Raw genomic sequence first — 21110 nt, forward strand, 5'->3', positions numbered from 1 at the left:
CCTGTATCTAGAGCTTTTAAATTGAACATAAAGGTGCAGAATTTGAAGTTGCGCAGGAAAAATTAAGTAAAACTTTGGTCTAGTCTTAACGTCTTAGAGCCAAGAGTCTGCATATGGGAGCTGGAGAGTGGGAGGGCCAAATATTACCATGCTTTTCTGGTCTGAATAACGCTTATTAGCAGATTGCCGCTCTTGACCTCTCTCCTGTCTTTCCCTCTCTATGCAGACAGACTAACAGTCATGCAGACCGAGGAGGTTTGAAGCTGCAAGTCAGGTTTTAGCTTTTGGAGTCACCAAAGCCTGTGGAAAATGAGCTGCATGATTCAGGAGGAGTTTCTATTGCCTGATTAGCCTCAGCCCAGCCAGAGTGGTGCAGATCAGCAGTATCGCTGCAGCCCTGAAAATTGTGTCTTTGTATGTCTTGAAATTACAGGTTCAAAACATGAGTTATTTTCTGTTTGCCCCAGCCAAGGCTCCTAAAGCTGCCACGGCATGGTGAGAATAAGTGAATTTTCAGTGTTTTGCATAATTTGTGTGAGAAATCCTGGGGTCCTTGTGTTGTGCCTGTTGGCGTGCAGTAGTTTGCAGAATTGGAAGCTGCTTATAACCTGTGCACTGTGGTCAGATATTCAGAGGCATCTAAGTGTTTAACTACCATGTTCATCTAAATACCTTTGATTTTTTTTTTTTTAGCTAAAATAGGTCATTTCTTTTTACTGTTTGCAAAATAATCCCTGTGCACACTTTGAATTATTAATTCCTCTTCATTCTGCATGTCCTTTTAAGATCCTTTCTAAAGAGGGCTTTGGAATATATCTATTGTTTTCAGGAGTCTGTGTCTCCACCTGCTAATGTTTTTAATATAAATTCTGTCTGTCCTTGCAGATCACATTATGCAGTCTGGGGTTGATGGGCTTTTTAATAAAGTGAATATTGGGGACAGATTTGATAAAAGACATGCCACATCTAATGATGTTTAATGAAAATAAAAGCTTTGGGGTTTGGTGTCCTGCCCATTAACTTAAGTGTGATTATATTTATTGTCCGTCAGGCAGCTCAACACAAATCCAGTCAGAACATGAAATTTTAGTCTTACAGTAAAAATACGAAGCTGGATAAATGTTTTGGTTGGGGGACAAATGGGGTTTTTGAAGGTCATGTTAAGTCTGGAAATGTTGCTGCTGACTTCACAAAGGATGGAACTGGGATGCAGATATTGCAGCCCAGGGTACCCAAAGATTGCCAGGGAAGAAACGTGAATAACACTGCAAGTATTTCTGATTGTGGTTGGAGTTGGATGTTTGTGTAACAAGATCCTGTTGTTTTCCTGATGTTCTTTGCTTGTTTCTGGTGGCTCTGCCTGGAGATACTGGAGTGTCTGGACGTGGCTTGTTCTGCTTCTCATGTAGCTTCCCTGGCTGTGCTGAAAACCTTGGCAGGACAGAGTCAAGACAAGTGAAAGCCATGATGCTTTAGAGAATGAGTTGATTGTCTATAAGATCCAAGTATGTTCTTAAAACTAAACGTATATTAAGATCTAAGGGCATTGGCTTCATTGGAGTCCCCGTGATGCCGGGCAGAGGTGACACCCAGTGCGGGTTTTCTGCTGGTGGATTTGTGGTTTAACGCCAGATTAAACCACAGTGGATGGGTTCTACCCTTAACAACAGCCACAGCTCGCTGGAAAATGAGCAATTTTAGCGTCGCCAGCCGGGGTTTTCTTTCTCCCGAGCTCCCCGGTGACAGGACCCGCTGCACCACCCACGCTTGGCAGCAGGGTTGAGCACCAGCAGCTCGCACTTTCCCGAGCAAGGGTGGTCCAAATCCCCAGCTTTCGCAAAACCTCCCACTATCTGCCGTCTACAGCAGCTCCTGAGATCTGGTTTGCATAAATACAGTTTGCTAAACATGTCAAAATCAATCTGAGAGATGCTATGCGACTTTGAGGTGGCTTCCTCTACCCATGACTTTCCTACCAAGACATGATACACAAGCTCAGCAGGCCAAATATTACCACCTTTTTTTTATTCTGAGTAACACTTACTAACAGATTTATTCCTGGTGTAGGGAGGCAACTGCTGGCCCATGAATTTTTTAAACTAATTGGATCTTCTCTGCTACTCCTACGTGTCATGGGGTACTCTGCGGATGCTCGGAAGATGCGTATATGTAACTGCTTTTTTTTCTCCTTTCCATTGGGTATAATTTGGCATATATTTCACAAATGTCTGTGCTGCTTGGCACATTTTAAATAAGTAATGAGAAGGCACTATTCTGATTGCAGCGTTCCTAGTGATGAAGTAAATGACTGTAACTGGCTTTTAAGACAAGGAAACGGTGACATGAATATGGAAGAGGTGTGGAATTAGTAACGCGATCATTCAAGGGATACAGAAACCGTGATGTTGGTATGAATTTGAGCCCTTGTTACTTTTTGACTGAGGTCTTGTATTTCCATTCTGGTTAAATTTAAAGAGTTTTGGGTCAGGTTTTATCAGTGAGAGGGGGAAGTCTGTCTGCTGGTTTATAATGTCTAGACAGCTGCTGAGATGTATTGATAAGGGCACAATTAGATCCCCGTCCTCTTTTCTGTTGGCTTTGTCCGCCTTGTGATTTGTGCTGCTCAGACCTGTGGTTAGGGTGGAGACCACTTTAGCCTGGACTATTTTAGTTCTTGACTAAGTCCTTAGACTAAGCCTTGGCTGAGGAGGTCTGGTGACAACCTGGAGAGCTCAGCTAAGCGGGGTTCCCAGCTTGGCACACAGTCCAGCTGCTGAACACCCCAAAACCCCAACTCCAGCGCTTTCCCTCCCCTCTGGGACAGCGTGTGTGCATTTTAACTCACCCGTCTTTTGGACAAAAGTGGAGCAATTCTGTTAGGCCATCTGAGGTTCCCTGTCCTCATTTGGAGATCTTTTCCTGCCTGCACTATGCAGTGGATCATTAATATTTCAGGTTTATTTTCCATTCGGCTGCGTGCCTGCAGCACACAGCAGATTCTAGCATGTAAAATTCACAGTAAATTACAGCTGTCTGGGGGTGGTGATTGCCAGATGAGTCTGGCCCAGGGTCCCACTGCAGTTTCTCTCTCCCTCTCCTCTTTTTTTTGGGTGCTGGGCTGCTGCAGTGTACATAGACCTGTGCAGCCTTATTTATTTTCCTTTGCAGGGCTTTGGCATAGGGATTGTCAAACAAAAATCAGTCCCAGCAGAGCGGTGCTCAGGAAATCGCATCTTAAGAGGGGTGGTGGCATCAGAGGTTTTAAATATGTGCTTTAGTGTTGTTACTGCAAGTCATTCTTGCTTTTACAGCCTCAAAAGACCAACGCAGGCCCCTTTGTGTGGGCTGCTATAAGTGCTCAAAAAAGAGAGTGGAGATGCAGAAAGGGGCTGGTAACTGGTCCCAGGGGCTCAGCCTGAAAATGGGGTCGGGCATCCCGTCTGCAGCCAGCGGAGATGGAATTTTGAGAGATGAGGAGAGGAGAGAGGAGTCGGTGTCCTCATTTTGAACATGCAAAGCTGAAGCACAAGGAATTTAAGGCTGGAACTGAGTTTCCAGGTGAGCGAGGTTAATGTGCCGGGCGTGTGGAAGATGCCAAACTCTTCCAAAAAGCAAAGTGCCAAGAAATCCAACCACTGGTGTGAGAGTCGGTCCTGTAGCACCCTTTGGGAATCGAAGAGGGGCTGTTGCCTTGACATCCGGCTGGAAGCTGCATGAGCCATGTCACCCAGGCAGTGGGTGTTATTTGCTGTTCTAAGGTGTGTGTGTCAGGAATAAAGGTGTCAAAAGCACAGAATGGAGAAGGGTGGACTCAAAAATGAGTTAGGTGCTGCAGCAGATCTTGTAGATACTCAGTTGGCTCTGTTTCAATACCTTGACTGGGAGACAATGCTATTTTTTTGGTTTGCTTTCTCCTCTGTTCAAGCCGTTTCATGGGTTTTCTACCATTACGAAGCCTCCTCACAGAATGAGGATGAGTAGCAGGGATTTTTGGCTGAGCTCATTTATAAAACATGTTTAGCAATTCACTGCAGCACTCTAACGGGATGTGCCCACTGATGGGATTCAGGGACACGTCTCTCAGTGATAACTGCAAGAAGTAACATGGAAAATACATTACTCCAGTGCACTTAAGGACGTGAAAGAATAGATTCAGTGCATGGCAGAGAGCAGCTCATTCCTCTGTGCATGACTAGATGTCAGAGACCTTTTCTGTATCTGCAGCACAGCAGGAATGCACCTGAGCTCTGTCCCCACCTGTACTGAGGTTTGCTAGAAAAATTCTCCTTTCCCAACAGTTTTTTGACCTCTGAAGGGGGATATTTCTATTTCTGAAGTCCTGCTGAAGTTGTGTTATTCTTTTCATTTAGCCTTTTCCTTGGTGCTATGCACTCAGGACTATTTGTGACCAAGTTTTCCCTCTTGCCCTGGGTACAGCAGCTTAGACCAATCCCATGGAAACTCCTTTCCCTTTTTTAATAGCTCTCACAGACACATTTATCAATATTTCAGCTTATCTTTTTTTTCCCCTAGACCTCCTAAAGGCCGGGGCCATGCATTATGTGGAATTATTTATGGATCTGCTGTCAGTAACAGCCTGTTAATATTGGTGCCACTTTTCTGAAGATGGCTTTAGAGTGATCTGGGGGCCAGGGCAATTACTGCCCCCCAGCCACCCCAGCGCCTCCCATATCCTCAGCACCAGAGGAAGATTAGAAGCATCCAGCAATACCGTACTCGGGAAGTTATCAATAAATGGGTGATTTAAGACTGGTAAATGATGCTAAGTAGCTGATGGCTGAGGTTCACATTTACTAATTTCATCAGCCAGTGGCAAAGTCCATCGTAGCAAGAGCCATTAGACAGTAGGGTCTGAGTTCTTGGGGTCTGTCAGCTGGGAAATCTTAATATTTCTGTGAATTTTCACTGGCTTGCACATCAGTGGATTCAACTTGCAGCCCTTCATTCACTTATTTATTAAGACTATAATGATTTATGCAGTGCTATGAAGCTAGGAAAGATCTACTGGTATAAGGAAGTAAAAAGGGATGAAAATTCTTAATTTCAAGTCGCAACTGACATGTATTATTAATTTTGAATAGGGCTGGTAGAACAACACTTTGTTTTCTGGTCAGTAAAACCTGAATCAATTAGCATGTTCTGTCTATGGTGTCACGTTTGAAGGGTCGGGTTTAGCCTATTTATTAGTTGTCTGGTGCCTCTGTGTCTGAAGAGCTGGATGTGCTCCAGTCTCCCACTCTTCCTGGCTGATGTGTCCTTGCTAATGTCTCCTGAATCTATAGCCCAAGGTCAGAGGATGCAGTAAATTCAGAATTGATTCCTCGGAGGTGATAGCAGGCATCCCATAGCAAGAGAAACTTCTTCTCCATGCCCCATTGCCCTCTAATGGCCAGTGTTGAATTTGCACAGTGAAGTGGACCGTCTGGAGGGCCAAATATTGTTGTGAAGGTTCAGCGTGGGCCGTGTTTTCAAGTACACCCCAAAAATATTCAGAGCAAAAATTGTTTTTGGGGTGCAAAGTGCAAAATGTTTGCTCTTTTTGGTAGGACTGTCCCTCAGAGGGAAAAGAGAGGTGGAAGAGGGCGGTAAATTCAGAGATTGAAAAGAAACAGAAGATGTTTCTGTAAGGGGAGGTGGGGGAGTGGAGAGCTTACTCATACTAAAAAACCCCCAGAAACAGATGAACAAACAAAACCACAATCCCCAAAGCAGAGGCGACCTGCTGTGCCAGAGCCCGTCTGTATCTCAGGTGTATGATGCCAGCGGCTGGACCCGGATCAGACTATCGCAGTTTAGTAAAAAGTGTGAGAATGCAGAGGGAAGTACAGCTGATGTTTAGTCCTCTGGGGTTACGTATTGCAGGCTCCTGACAGCAGGGTGCTGAAGATGTCTTCAGTTTGCCTGGGTTTGTTCCTCTTGCAGTGGAGGCTTTTTGACAGTAGGTGTCACGTTTGCATAACAGAACAGTAGATTGGACCTGCAGAGGAGCCCTTTGGTATCCCTGGAAATGCATGAGTACTCACAAAGTGGAAACCATGAAGAAACAAATTGTAAGGTGGTAGGAAAACTATGATGTAGTAGCTTGTCAACCCTTATTATAAATTTAATTCAGCTTTATTGACTAACATGGCCGTGTTTGGCAATGCCTGTGAATGATCTTTTTGGTCCAAACTGAGAGTTTTAGGGGTTCGGCAATGTTAGAAATGATCCCACTTTACACTCTTGCCATATGTTTCATGTGCAAATGATCATCTTTGAAAAGTTTAGATAGAACGCTTTTAATACAGAAATCTTTGTAAATACATTAATTACATAGATACATTAATTAAGTTCGTAAAAAATACCATCATCGATTTGGATCTGTGCTCTTGTTTTGATCCTGATCCAAACCCCAATCCAGTTCAAACCGGAACCTCCATAAAATCTGAAGCACTTTGTGTCCAGGGCAATTTTGTTTCTTTTTTTCTTCCTTGAAAAACACTTCTGTGCGCTTTAACTTAAAACTATTGATGCCAACCACATGAATAACTCCAGTGCCAATGGTCACAATAGTGTGAGTGCCAGCACCCTCACGGTGTTATTAACACCAACGCCAACAGCATCATGCGGATCGTGCCAAGTGTCAACAAGGCTGATGCCAACAGGAGTGAAGAACCCTCAGTACCAACCCGGTGTGCAAACCTCGTGCTGCAATGTCATCCCACAAAAACAACCCCCGTGCCCGGCCCGGTTCTCATTAGCAACTTTACAATAACACCCTGCTGCAAGATTAATTAAATGAAAGCACCAAGGTGTGTATATCCTGGAAGGGAGAAACGCTTGAGTATTTCTGGAGTTGAGGGGCAAATGAAATAAATGATTAAGGATTTTGTTGACTGTGCTTTTCTGAATTTCTCTGCCCAAGTGTTTTAAACTGGCGCAGCCTGAGCTCTGAGCACTTGGTTTGACTCCTGCGCGCTTTGCTTCTGAGTGTCTCCAGTTCCACCTCCTCAACAGAGGGATCTTATTTAACAGGTGATCTCAGGATTAACGAGAGAATCCGATCCGAAAGGATCTCTCCAGAATCAGAGTGTTTCCAGTGTGTAATCTTATTATTCCAAGGCTAGTTGGACACAAAGGGCAGGAAGGGGTTTTCTTTTCCCAGAATTGTGACTTGCGGGTGAAGGAGGAGGTCTGGGTTGCTGAAGAGAGGGTCCAGAAATGGAGCCAAAAGTTCCCAATTTACAAACGTACAGTAGCCATGCTTTCCCCCATCTTCTCAGGTCTGTACCCAGAAAAGCAGAGGAGCCCCCCGGGTGTCCCCGGGCAGCCACATCTACCAGTGGTAGCCCAGGAGTTCGGACACGTTCAGCAGCTTTCCCACCTTACTCCCAGTCTACACCTCAGTGCAAGGAGTGATTCTGCTTCGTTTCCTTTCGGACGGTAACCTGATGTCATCACCAAAGAGTTCCTCGCTGTTGGAAAACCAAGCGTTTCCTTACAAAGCAGCTGTCAGTTGGTTGTTCTGTTTTTAAAGAGAACATTAAGACTATCTCGGTTGACTTTGCCAGAAGTGGAGGAATCAAGGGACAAATAAATTGTCCCTTAAAATGTCACGTGTCTCGATCAGCCCTGCTTTGGAAGCTTCATACTCTGGGGTTCATTGGAGGTTTTAAAGCCTACATGAAAAAGAAGGAGTTAAATCACACAGTGCCTCGTGCAGTTTCAAGGAATTACATCCTGAAAGAATCGCCTTTCACATTTAAACTCAGGTTACCTTTGGCGGAGGTGGAGGTTTGCCTTTGGGAGCTGGAAGATGAGCAGGTTTTCTCTCTGGTGCCTGTAACAAATGTATTTTAAATATCATTAGGCAGCTGCAGATCCTCCACAGACCTCACCTGCTGCTCCTGTTATCTCATGTATTTACTCTAGCACTTTCCTAGTGGAAAAGCCAGGGGCAAATTAGATTAAGCTGTCCACAATAATACGAATACAAAGGGATATAGATCTTCTGTTTCAGAAGACCACTGAGGTATTCTCAGTGTTTAAATTAGTCCATATCGAGTATCCATGCTCAAATAGACTGCTTAGGAAGCTAAAGCTGATCGTATACTCGAGGTGTGTGTTGAGGAAAGCGTCTCTAAAGACAGTGGGATTTCAATGTGGTTTTATAATCAAGCTGATATGTGGAATTATTTTTTTTATCATAGAAACTGAAAATACTAATTGGTATCTGATAGTCATTTGCAACGCAGATGAAAGATGTGAAAAGTTGCAGGGTTGTACTTACAAAAATCTCTTCTCTGTGAGAAGAGGGTGGTTTGGTAGAAGGAACAGGAGGTGGGGGACCTTTCGGCCTTACGACAGGCTGTAAAAAAAGCGAATAGGAAACATATTGAGCATATATACATATTGTGTGTGTATCCACATGTTCCCATGGGAACGTGCAGGCTTGTGTTCTATATAAAAAGTGCATTAAGAGGGGTAAAAGGATTAATTCATTTCAGAAGCAGGTCTGGGATGTTTTACGCTCTCCGTCCCTGAGAGAACATCCAGGGTTCCATCTGGGGTGCAGCCATTTCCCCAGTTTTGGGTTCAGATTGGCATTGCAGGTCTCTACCGTGGGGTGAACTGGTACACACTGCCTTCCCCAAAGCCAACATGAAAGCAAAGAAGTACTCTAGGAGTACTCACGCTCCGGAGCTGTGGTTTGTTCTCCTGCGGTGGAGGTACGGGCAGGAGGAGTTTCTTATCGTTCATCTGAAATAGGGAACAATTAAATGGGCTGGAGCCCTCGTGCATTGTAGACAGATGACTCTGGGATGCAGTGCCACCTGCTTTCCCCTCCCTCCTCATGCTGGGGTTCACAGCACTGTCCCCGCAGCCCTAGACAAGCATTTTGAAGCTCTCCTGGAAATGCAGAGCACTTTGGCTGGTGAGTTTGGAGGTTTCGACCCCTCGGTTACAGCCCCAGGGAGACCAGAGGTGTCCCAGCGCCTCCCTCTCTCACCTTCTGGGCAGGTGCCGCCAGCACAGGGTGTTCTCTGCATCTTTGTTCTTGATCCACAAAGACTTGGTTTGTGGCTCCAGGTCCCCTTCTGGTGTGGCAGCTGTGCGAATATTACATATAACTGTAAATCTTACTGAAGTAAAGAAACAAAGGTCATAGACCAACTTCCTTGGCTTTCCAGTGTCTAACTACATCCCCTTTCAAAATCCAAGCTTAAAACTTGTCCAGAAGTTGCTTGGCTTTAGGTTTTTTTTCCCCTGAATGGGGATAAGCGTTTTACCTCTTCTTGAAGACTCGGAAGCGGATCAGTAACACTGCAGTAGTTGTTGTGACGGCGAGGACAACCAGCACACCGGCAACAATAGCGAAGCCTGTCAGGGAGAGAACACAAATTTGTATTTCCTGAAAGAACCACTATTACTGAGCAGTTTCCCATCATGACCATTGGCAAACTGATTTTTTTCACAAGTTCTAGACCATGTTTGTACTTGCTATTGCTTAAGCTTATGGCTTCTTCTCCTGCCACAGATGGTGATGGGAAGGAAAGTATTCCTGCCATTTTGGCCATATTTGAAGACTGGTTATTTCTGGAGCCATCTAAACAAACCCATCCCTTTCCATCCATCCTCAAAGATAATTTCGTTGTCATTCCTCTCTCTCAAAGGATGTCACACAAAACTAAGTGTAGGTCTTTAGCTTTGTATACAAGTAAGACTTGACAAATTTCCTTTGAAGCCTCAACCAAGCCCCAATGTGGAGAGCTGATGGTGCTCTAGTGAGTGTGGAGAGAGGACAAAATAGTTAATAACAAGGGCTGAATTATTTTCCCAAACACATGGAAATCAGTACAGAAACCATCTTCCCTCCGAGGCAGATCAGTTAAAGGTCAGCTCCGGGCAGATGATAAAGAAATGAACTCGTCTGCATCCTTTGCAGCAAAACCTCTGGGAATTTGCTTCCACTCAAATTTGACAGTGAGCTGATGTGATGTCCTTGTTATCTCAGGATGGAGAAAGGGAAAACCTGCTGCTCTAAATAATCTCTGGGGTGTATCGCTTCTGTCAGGTTAGAAAAATAGCTTTCTCTAGTCATTTGTCCGAGCTGCAGCGACTTAAAGGTCCTTTGAGCAGAAACTGGAGACCTAGACATGCAATAGAGGTGTTTGGCTGGAGTTGAGCAGCTGGTGGCGCTTGCTGGTGGCACTTACTGGTGAGCGCGGAGGAGCGGTCGCAGGTCGGGGGTGCCCAGCCCTCCTCACACTGGCACTGCAGCTCGTGGTCGCACACCTGGGGAGCACAAAGCCACAGCATCTTCAGGGCGCGAACGGGACTGAAGCTGATGGCATAAAATTTCAGTGGGTCAGAGTCCTGAGAGGCTCATTGAAACCTCTTATTTCACCTGGGCTACAATTCAGCTTCTGACTCCACAGCTTTTGCAAGTACCTCTCCCAGTGGCTTAAATACTGACATCAATAAGGTCTGTAGCTGATATGTATAATGATCAGCGGCTCCTCTGCTTTTCTGGGTACAGACCTGAGAAGATCGGGGCAAGTACAGCTACTGTATGTTTCTAAATTGGGAACTTTTGGTTGCGTTTCTGGACCTTTGCATAATTTTTGTGAGTGTTTTTTTTAAAGTTACTAGTATGAAATGCTCATGTCTTACAGCATGCCCAGGACACTTGGCAGAGCAGTTGGTCGATCTAAAGACATCTTCAGCATAGACACATTCTCCATTGCTGCACACCTGAAAAAGAAAAGGCAAACGTTACCAAAGTGATTTATAGCTGTCAAAATGTGCAGAGCTTGTACATTATTGTGTAAAGTGATGCAGAGGAACAGGAGGTGTAGAAACAGCTTTGCAAATCGCTTAAACCTGTATCAGGAGTTTGATATGTGTATATATTTTTTCATTTGACCTTTGGGTATTTTATAGCAAAGGGAAGAGACAGAGATGGACAGACATTGCTGCTTTCCAGGATTCTTCATCCTTACCCCCCAAGTAGAAATATATAGCAAAGAAATAGCACTCAGCACTCAGTGATGCCTAACATATCTAATATAGAAATGATTAAAAATAGTAATATGTGCATGATCTTTTAACCCTTCATATAGAGTTATGTTTCTGCTGCCACATACTTTTGTGTTAGTGAAAAAATAATCAAACAGCAGTCAAACATAAGGAAATTGGAATGATAGCAGTTCCTGTTTGCTTTCCAGTGATTTGTGGTAGATGTGAGGCAGAAGATACGGCAGATTAGATCAGCAGTAGTTTAGTGTCCACTTCAATCTGCCTTGTTTAAAGTGTTATGTCGTAGAAGAGTTAATGATACCCAACAGACTGAAAAAGGAGCGTACTAGGGAGAAAAGCTTTGCTCTACTAACCATCCCGGGCCCACACTTGGTTCCCTCGAGGATCATCCCTGGGTCTACTGCTTCATTTCTAGGAAAACTGGCTTTGCAGGACCCGAAAGTCACGAGGCTCCCGTCCCGAGGCATCTCCATCCCCCCGGCACAGAACAGCTTCCCACACATGATATCTCTGGAAGGAGAACGAGAGAACAACACGTGGCACAGCAGAACTCCCCGAGCTGATCGTTCCTTCGGCTTCAATTGGTTGTATCCGTAGAGGAACACACACAGCTGTGGGAAGGAATTTTGGTCTGTGGTGTTTCCAGTGAGTAGAAGGTGGCAGGTTCTTAATTCCTCTTCAGCTTATTAGGGAGCCCACAGTAATTTGCAGAAATGAGTATTTAACTGACCTGTCCTCAGCTTCTGAGGTTCACCTGAAGTTCAAGTTCCCTATCCAAAAATCCCTTCCCTTGCATGCACACACATGCAGTTGCCCTTGCAATCAGGCTTGAATATATATATAAATGTATATATGTAGCTTTAGGACAGTATTCAAACTGAACAAGAAGGGTTAAATGGACATATGTGCATCTAAAATAGTGCACTCATTGCTTCTGTCCCTTGGTTTGAATAGCAATGGGCTCTCTTCCCAAATCCCAGTAAATTCTGTAACACGGCGCTTACTTTTTTTTGCAGGGGACGTGACTGCCTTCTTCTTTTCTGCAGTATCCATAATATACCCCTTTCTCGTTCATCCGGTAACAGGAGGCAGCGCCTTCAGTAGCCTCTGAAAGAGGAGAATGTGATGGGATTAGTTCGGGTTCTCTGCCTGGCAGAACTCATAGTACTGAATTTCCTTTACCTGCCTAGGAAAAGGCCTTTCTCATGTGCCTGAACGACTCTTCCTGGCACGCCGTGCATTAATTCGACACTCTTATTGTGTACACGCACCAGAACCCATCCTGTGTGTTCCCTCTCTATCCAGTATGACCTAATAGGCCTTGCTGAAGAGAAGGAACGTAGGACTGGAGGTGGTTTAGGACTGGGAAGAGGCTGAGCCACCGCACACCCTCAAACGCAAAGGCATGCTAAATTTGGACGTTGTTTTGAAACGCAGACATTTCCTCTTCCTATCAAGCAAGGAATAGTCTTAAAACCATCGTGTGAAAGAGGAAGACGCTTACCACTTCCCATTTCTCTGGAAATACATTGCGTTTTATGCTCTGAGCTTCAGCTCACATGATTATAAATATAAAAATAATGATAAATTGTACGCTACAAATGAGAACTCATTTATATAGCTATTCCATTCCTGATTTACTAAAGGTCTTTGCTTTGTTAGCAGGCAAAACCTCCCTCTGTCTCTCTCCTTTGACTCAGAGAGCCCTGTTTTCCGATGCCGAGTTGTGCTCACCGGGTCCGAAAGCAGCTTTGCACTGGTTTGCTCGCGTCGGGCAGGTTCCCATGTAGCAGTAGCCTTGGCCGTAGTCGCAGGGGTGTCCGTTCACGCGGAATCGGTCGGCGGGGCAGTTTGCAGAAGAGCCGGTGCACATCTCGGCCAGGTCGCAGTCGTGCTTAACTGCCCGGCAAATAGCTCCTGACTTTTTATACTGAACGGGGGGAAAGCAACACCACGCTTAACACACCACTGCCAAGCCCTTCAAAAATCACACTGAAGCAGAGGGTGGAATTAGGGGAGGCAAATCTCATCCTCACTGCACGTGTTGCGCAAGGGGCCAGATCTGTATCTCATTGAAAGCTGGTTATGTCAGTTGACAAGATTTTTTGCCTGGTTGTTCCTCGGCTTTTCATTCCAGGAGAAAATGGATAATCAAATTCTCATTTCTCCAGGATGTTGGGAGATTTGAGTGAATTGGTGCGCTTGTCATTAGTGTTGGTAATTAGAAGGAAGGAGGACTGGAAGTTTTGAAAGGTGTGTTACTGCTTTCTCATGATAAAAATCAATGTACCCTGGACAATATGAGAAGCTGGAGATGAAAAGGCTCTTACCTGGCAGTTTTCGCAGCACTCCCCATGCGCACACGTGGAACCCTCGGTCAGTTTGCAGGTCTCGGGGTCGCAACAGTCGTTCGCACACTCCTGGGACAGAACCCGTGCTCAGACCTGGGATGCTGCTCTGTTTGCTCCCCCCTGTACTGAATTCTCAGCCCTCTGCCCTGTACTTCTCTGAAAACATATTTCACTACAGCCGTGCCATGGCGAGCGCGTAAAGAGCACAAAGCGTGTTTGGTGGTGCAAGTGCTGGTAGAAGTTGTGCGAGGACCTTGTTTCTGCTGAGGTGGTTTGTGCGTGTGGCTTTTCCCTGTTTTCAGTTCCTCTGTCAGCGCAGACTGACAAACCACACAGTCGGCTTTGCACCCTTTGGAATGTACTTTTTAGGGGTGATCAGCAGTTTGCCCACAACATCTACAGGAGTATTTCAGCCAGCTTTGAACCGGCTACCTTATAAACTAAAAAACTAAACCCGGATGCTCTACAGCCTGAATAAAACTCCGTCTGATCCGATCCCGGCCCGCGTTACCTCGGGAGTGCCGCAGTCGCATTCCTCCCCCTTTTCCACGAAGCCGTTCCCGCAGTTTGGAGGAGCTATGATGCTGTTCACATCTGGGATGTTCATTAAACATTTGGGCATGTCGCTCAGCATGTATTTCTCAAAGCTTTGGAGGCTGCAAGAGCTGAATTTCTTGGGGACAATAGAACTGTGTTGAGGAAGCAGGAGGGTTTATGTTAGGATGGGCATAGCAAGAAGTAACGCCCTTTACAAGAGAAATCAAACAAATGACCGTCCCCAAACTGCCAGGCGCAACCATTTCTCCAAATATATACAAAAATAATTACTACTCCATTTTGGGAACTGGCAGCTTATCCAAAGCCCGTCCTGAACGGACACGCTTGGGTTTCCCATCCCAGCTCGTACCTGACGGTGTCTGTCATGATACAGACTCTGTCGCTGCAGGCGCAGCTCTCGGTGTCGTGGCTCATGCCCAGGTTGTGGCCCATCTCGTGGGCCACGGTGGCCGCAACAGCCATTTCATTCCTGTTATGGTCCTGTGGAAAAAAGAATAGGCTCTTATTTATATTCTAGAAGCAGTAGGAACACCCTGGAGCTAATAGGACAATTTGTCGTCAAATGAAATGATGCTCAGTGCTGCGTAAGGACTGATATGTTGTTCAATCCATGCATCTGTTCCACACTTTATGGTGCTTTATATAATAATAAGACACCACTAACGGACATGAATAAATCGGTAAAATTAATTTTAAAATAAACACGAGGAAGGTAGGCTGCCAAATACTAAACATGTCGCACAACCAATAGATTTCGTGAATGTTCTTTGCTGGTTGAATGAAAAGAAACCACAGAAAAACCTTTAAAAAAATAAAACAAAAATAAATCAGACCTGAATAATACCTGCAGAATATATATCACTGCAGATGGATTTGAGAAAGGCCAATCCAATTGTTGTCCCCTCCAGGTCGTAGCCCCTGTAAGGGAGAAGAAAAGCGAAGTGAAATGCGATGATGTGAGCGGGAAGCGAATCCGAAGTCAAGTCTGTTTTATTAACCAGCCTGGTACTGGCAAGCATGCAAACCGTGCGTCTCTGCCTGGCTGGGGACTGGTTTTTAAAGAGCTCATTCCTTGGAAGTATTTGGGAATGCAGATGGGAAAGAGAAGGACGCGCACGTGATGAGCTGAGCGTTGTCGTTCCTTTTCCTCTTCAATAAATCCGAGCGACGCCACTTGGAGAAACTGTCCAGCGTGAATCCCGCAGCGCGGCTCAGGAGACATTTGTCACCGTCCGTCCAGATTTCCAGGCCAATTAAAGCCACGTAGATATTTATGGCCTTGTAAACCTGCAGCAGAAAACCAGTGTTTTCATTTTACAGTGAAGCAAACGCTTATCCTGGTGATGGGTTCATTTTTGTCACTTGTAATGTAGTCCCCTCCAGACCTGATTTAAGTTTTCCTGCACTTCAAAGTTGCAACAAAAACCCAGCAAACAAAACACAAAATCTTGGTTTTTGCCCACACTTAACTGTAAAAAATGGCTTTAAAATACTTGAAAATTCCAGCAATATATTTGAAGGAGTTTGATTTGCAAAAGTAATCAAGAATTGAGAATTGCTTCATTCTTTTGAAGTATTTCAATCATTCACTTTAACAAGTGATAAGAAAATACAGTATAAATACTGTATTATACTGTAAGAAAATACAGTATAAATCTTCCTTTCTAGGAATGTCATATCTCAAGGCAAAGAACAGGATAATATGGATGGATCTGTGAAATTCACTTCATAAATTGCAATGAAGTTCAGTTTTCATTCTTTCCTACATGTAATAATGAAAATTCATGATGTTTGCAAAAGAAAAAAGATCATAAATCGCTTCTGTTTCAATTTCCCTTGGCTGTGTTTGCTCTTACCGTGTTGACGTAATTGACTATTCCAAATATCCTTTCTCTCACAGTTTTCACATCTTCCTCATACTTCTTATACTAAAAAAGGAAATATTGTTGGTTAGGAAAAGGAGGGGGAGATTTCCACAATCAATCCAGATGAGAAATCCTATTCCTGGCCCAAGGTAAAACACAGTGCAGGGCTGTGATTGTGGTAGGAGCCCAGGGGTTTGGGTTGGACCTTGGAAATCTCATAATCTCATATCTGGTGAAATGAGAAAACAAGTCCTTTCCATACTCACCAAAGTGTTGTCGGCGACTACGTAAACTTCCAGGTACTTTTTGGCTTTCAGGTATTCTTTGATCTGAAGAAGAGAGACATTTAAATGACTTCTAAGGCCTGTTTGAATCTCAGCCGTCATAATTTCAGGCCCCTGTGTTAGTTATGAGGATTATTTCTTTAGCCAAGTCGTTTAGAATGGGCCTGCCTTGTTTGCAAATGGGGAAAAGCAGGAGAGATGTTATAATTATTATTAAGATTATGAACCTTAGGCTGGATGTTAAGAAGTATTTAAATGTTTAAAGATATATATGGGCATCTGTTAGTAAAGGTATGTGGCTTAACTCAGGTGGTGACACTGAAATCTCAGCCGGGTGAGATTTATAGGGGTTCTTTCCCATCTGATGATGCTTTGCTGTTTGCAATCACATCTTTTCTGGAGGCGACACCCAAGTGGGATTTGTGCTCCTCACAGGGTTCCCAGTTGTGCGGTTCCCTTTCTGACGCGAGCTCATGGGGTGATGGTTTAACCGTGAACTTACTTCTGGGCTGTTGCTGGATTTGAAGATGTCGTTGATGGGGTCGCCGGAATCCGCTTCCCAGGTATCATTGATCAGCCCACAGGTTTTTATGGACTCTTGTTCGAGTTCCTCGTACTTATAGACGGCGTGTTCGTCTCTGTCTGAGGTTCCCAAGGGCTCAATGAGGTACTTCTGACCACGGGTCTCGAAATATCCCCTAAGAAAACGAGTTAGACTGGCGTCTTTTCAATCCGCAGGACTCAGTCAAGATAGCAACGTTATTTCTAACAGCGTTTAGCCCAATTGGACCATTGCATTTCCTTGTAAGCATGAATAAAAGATAACACTGCTTATTTACATCCTGATACTACTTAAATTGGAAGAGGTATCCTCCTAGGGTTCTGGTGTTTGGACCCTTTGGGATCCAAACCCCCACCTTACCTTAGACCTCCACAAGCACTGATGCTCGCTAAGGAATCAGCATCGTTCTGGATGTAACCTTCATAATAACAGTGATCCTGGTTAGAAGGAAAAAACACAGTGTCAGATGGGCCTGGATCCAGTGATTTCAGGAGAAAAACTCCACGAGCTACAACAAACCACAGTGTCCAAGGAAATCTCCTCTTCAAATGAAATATTAACCTGTTTGCTGTGGAATATTATAGTTATCCTTCAACACAGTGAGCCAGGTCGTGACAAATCCAATCCTGCTGGTTTTATTGTGGCCAGATTTCAAGGAAACACCCTGGAGTATTAACCCAGTGCTCAGATGCAGTAACTTCAATGAGATTAACATTAAAACATACGATTAGGGGAAAACTTTTTGCGGCTTAATTGACTTAACGATCTAAGGTCTAATGAATGTTTCTTTGTTCTAAGAGCCTTCAAACCAACCAAACCAAACCCCACCAAACCCAAATAAACCAGGATTCTTTATGCACATTTATTTCATTCAAGTTCTCCCCATTGCTGCTAATCGCTTCCTTACTAATCTTGATTTAAATGATTTCCTTTCTGTCAGATATGTGCTATTATTTCACAGACCCATGAATCTCATACAGACCCCAAGGCTGCAAGTGGGAGGGAATGAACTATTTTCTTATTACCTTGATCTGGGGACTTGTTGTTATTTGTCGACCATCATCAGAATAAACAGTTTCAGTGTAGTCTCTGGCTAAGAGATGCCTGCAAAGAGTCAAAATAAGTTGAAAGGTTGTATTTACCAAAATCCCTGTTTTACAGGAGTCCAAGTCCCGTTTCTTTGTATCCTGAATACCCTCCAGAACCACTTAGAGCGAGGGAAAAGGAAAACATGAAGCGAACCTACTTATTTTTCTGCAGGTGCAGTACGACTTCCTCCCCGCTGGCTTTGATTCCGTACTCCACTGTGTCAGCGTATTTTGTCTGCAAACAGATTGAAGTGTTAGAATATGGCCTGTTAGAATTCCTGCTATGGAGTCGCCAACCGCATCCTTTGCCTCCTCTTCCCACCGACAATAAGTGTTCTGGCATTAGAGAATAAGCAGGAGGTCGCTCGGTTTCATGTCTTTTAATTAGAGGAAGAAATGTAACTTTGCAAATGTGTTTCTGCAATCACATCCCGCACATTCAGCAAAGTGCTGAAGCGGACGCTTAAATTCAAACATTTTCATAACTCTCTTGAAGTATGTAAGGCCATGCTTAGTTTCCAGCATTTGATTTAATTTACTTCAAATTAAAGTATCTATGGGTTGTGCAAAATCTGACTAATATCAAACCCCACGTCTTTGCAGAAATACAAGTACAGGGTCACTCTTCTATGTTTTGTCTTTCATTTCATTTTGCAAGATCAGTGTCTGGCTCCGAATTCTCTCGCCCTTGAAAATTAAGGCTTCACTTCAAAAAACCTTCCCCGTCTCTTTTCGTACCTCTTTGCTTCTTTCTGCATCTCTTTTATGTACTGTGCGCAATTTCAGTGGATAAACGGTTTCATATCGCTCCACTCCAGGTAATCTCTTGCTGGTGCTCCCTAGGGAAAAGCAGACGTATATTTATGAAAACATAATATTAGCTTATTAAATACCGTATTTCCCATTTGTCGAGGCTGATTCTTTCGGGCTGTAGAGTCGTTTAGCTGTCGCACCACTGGTTTCTCATGTGTTCTCTACTCTGGCCGTTGTGAGACCCGATGGGAGGTTTGTTATGTGCTGGGTTTGGGATGAGTTGCCAGACGTTGGCTGTTTCAGGTGTCAACATATTTGATGCAATTCAGTCTGGATTTCTTTCCCGGTTTCGAGTACCAACACGCTCGACCACTGATGCAAGGTGCAACCGTGGCATTTTGCATGAATGAAGCTCTGTGGTTTTGGGAAATCAGTGACCTCCAGACCTTATCGCCTGATGACATACAAACCAAGACTGGCTCTAGATCAGCAAATAAACTCCAACAGTTCACAAGTCTCGACCAAACCGAGATTTTTCCTTTAGAAAGCTTTTTAGTTGCTCTTCTCACATAAATAGTTTAATAGGTGTGCTCTTACCTATTGAGTCAGATTGAAGGTGGTTGCTTGTGATAGCATTTGAACAAAATACTAGGATATGGGCAATAAAGGAAAACAATCTTGAAGAAATCCAGATGATTCTTGACCATCTTACTGGTCTTAATTGCAAGATGTGTTGTGTGTCCGCAGGGGCTGGAAAGAACTTATTGAGGAAATATGGTGCTGATGAAAAGGGTTTATTTTTATTTTTTGAGTGAATCTTGATACAAGTTAATTTGTGGTGTGACTTGCAGGATGCTGCATCATTTGAGGTTAAGAACAGCAGCTGGTGGACAACGCTGGAGAAAAGAGGGTTGTCCGAGGGCTGGATGAGCGTCCACCAAGGCAGCGGCAGGTTTAAATGCCTCCCGAACTCTTTAATCTCCTACAAAAGGTCATTTCACCTATTTGGGCACATTCTCGAGGGCTCAGAGTACTTTTTAATGTAATGATCACAGGGATATTTCAGGTCTCTGGGAACAGTTCTGTGCTCGGTTTGATCTCCCCGCTCCCTGTTGCAGAGTCTTTACAAGGCCAAGTGCAGCCCAGACGGCTCAAGTTTAGGCCAGATTTGAATGGAGACTCAGAACTAAGCTTGTCCTTTTCCTGCAGTTTCATACAAACAGTGTTTAGAGGAAAACGGGTTGGTTTTGTTCTGGAACAAATAGTATCTTAGATTTAGGGTTTTTTTTAATCAACTCAGTATGTTGTTTTTGTCTCGTTTCAGACATTGTCTTGAGCCTGTAGCTTTAAGGAGGAAAGAAATTCCTTGAGTCTCATACAACAGCTACAAAAAGTGCCGGTAAGGAACAAATGATTCTGTACTTTTCCAAGAGTCTAAACCAGGAAGAGAAACAATTAGCGAGGATTTCACTGACAGCGGTTTGTTTTTTGTCAAGGAACAAAATCTATAACACCTTAAGCATTAGTACTGTACACATGTTCAGGTATTCTATGCAACTAATGGAATCATAAAGATCCGTGCCTGAATACAAATTACATGTCAAATCGTATCTATAAAACCTGTGCATGCTTGTGCACGCCAAGCTCTGAGAAATCTGTTCCCTGTTGACATGAATGGAGAGAAACAATGCGCGTGGAGGAACAAAAGGGTGCTGTGGGAAGGTCAAGTCATATGAAAACTCATACAGTATCACACAGATAATAAGGGTGATAACTACTTTAATTCAGGTAATGTCATTAAATGAATTCAAGTAAAAGGCTTTTATGGGCAGAATGCTGTTAGTTGTCCCGATTGGATAAATTGTCTGCTGGCTTGCAGGAGAAATACATTAATTGGCTCACAAAACGAAGCGGTTCTGGGTCGTTAGGTGCTCTATAGTTTTCCCACAAGTAAAGAATTCTCTAACTAGAGAATTTTAGGTAATCACTTTGTACAGAAAAAGCAAACACCCCCAACTTCAGCAATATTCTTTTTGTTTTGTTCAGTGCCTTTAAACCACTGTCCTTCGGTATTACCTACATGTTAATAATTAAAAATTCATAAAGGCTTTACAAAGTGATCCGTAGAAAGCACCGATAAAGGGTTTAAAAAAGCAAAGGTGTACCTTGTTGGAGCAAATGCAGCAAAACGACAGCCAGGAGGATTCTGGTGGGCATGGCGGTGGCGTTTGCCCGGCCCGGGGCTCGCCGGGTGTCTCGTTTGGAGCCGTTCGCTGTGTGCGGTGAGTGGGGAGGGAGGGAGTCGTGCGGCTTTATTCTGGTTCCCATACGAGGAAGTGTTTGCTGAAGGTGTTGCACAATTTTCAAGTCACGGAGCGTTACGGAAGTTCCTGCCGGTTCGCTCGTGTCCCACGAATGGTGAGGTATCGGTTGCTGCTTTGAAATGAGCTTCCCAAACTGTTCATCGGGGAAAATGAAAATAAATACATAAATAAAGAGGGAGATTAAGGTGGTTCTAATGTCTTCTTATAGGCTGGCTGGCAAAAAGCTGCAGTAGAAGCAGTGGGTAGTGCTGCTGGCTCACAGGATGGGGAGGTTTGTTGGAGTTT

At 44.1% G+C, this 21110-nt stretch overlaps 1 protein-coding gene across 1 annotated transcript; it reads right to left on the bottom strand.

The window, feature by feature from the left end:
- Nucleotides 1-6167: 6167 nt before the first annotated feature.
- Nucleotides 6168-20771, bottom strand: ADAM28 (ADAM metallopeptidase domain 28). The gene is made up of 24 exons (XM_082072528.1): nucleotides 20667-20771; nucleotides 18487-18587; nucleotides 17907-17983; nucleotides 17686-17764; nucleotides 17021-17097; nucleotides 16601-16796; nucleotides 16081-16143; nucleotides 15806-15877; nucleotides 15067-15236; nucleotides 14783-14867; nucleotides 14299-14429; nucleotides 13903-14080; nucleotides 13371-13460; nucleotides 12775-12970; nucleotides 12045-12147; nucleotides 11394-11550; nucleotides 10675-10755; nucleotides 10218-10296; nucleotides 9291-9381; nucleotides 9011-9110; nucleotides 8695-8760; nucleotides 8291-8368; nucleotides 7778-7840; nucleotides 6168-7679 (listed from the first exon to the last, which is right to left on the bottom strand). The coding sequence occupies exons 1-24, from the start codon at nucleotides 20716-20718 to the stop codon at nucleotides 7647-7649; spliced, it is 2418 nt and encodes an 805-aa protein (XP_081928654.1). The 5' UTR covers nucleotides 20719-20771; the 3' UTR covers nucleotides 6168-7646.
- Nucleotides 20772-21110: the final 339 nt, after the last annotated feature.

Source organism: Streptopelia decaocto (genome assembly GCF_964273445.1).
Source record: "Streptopelia decaocto genome assembly, chromosome: 25".
NCBI classification, from domain to species: Eukaryota; Metazoa; Chordata; class Aves; order Columbiformes; family Columbidae; genus Streptopelia; species Streptopelia decaocto.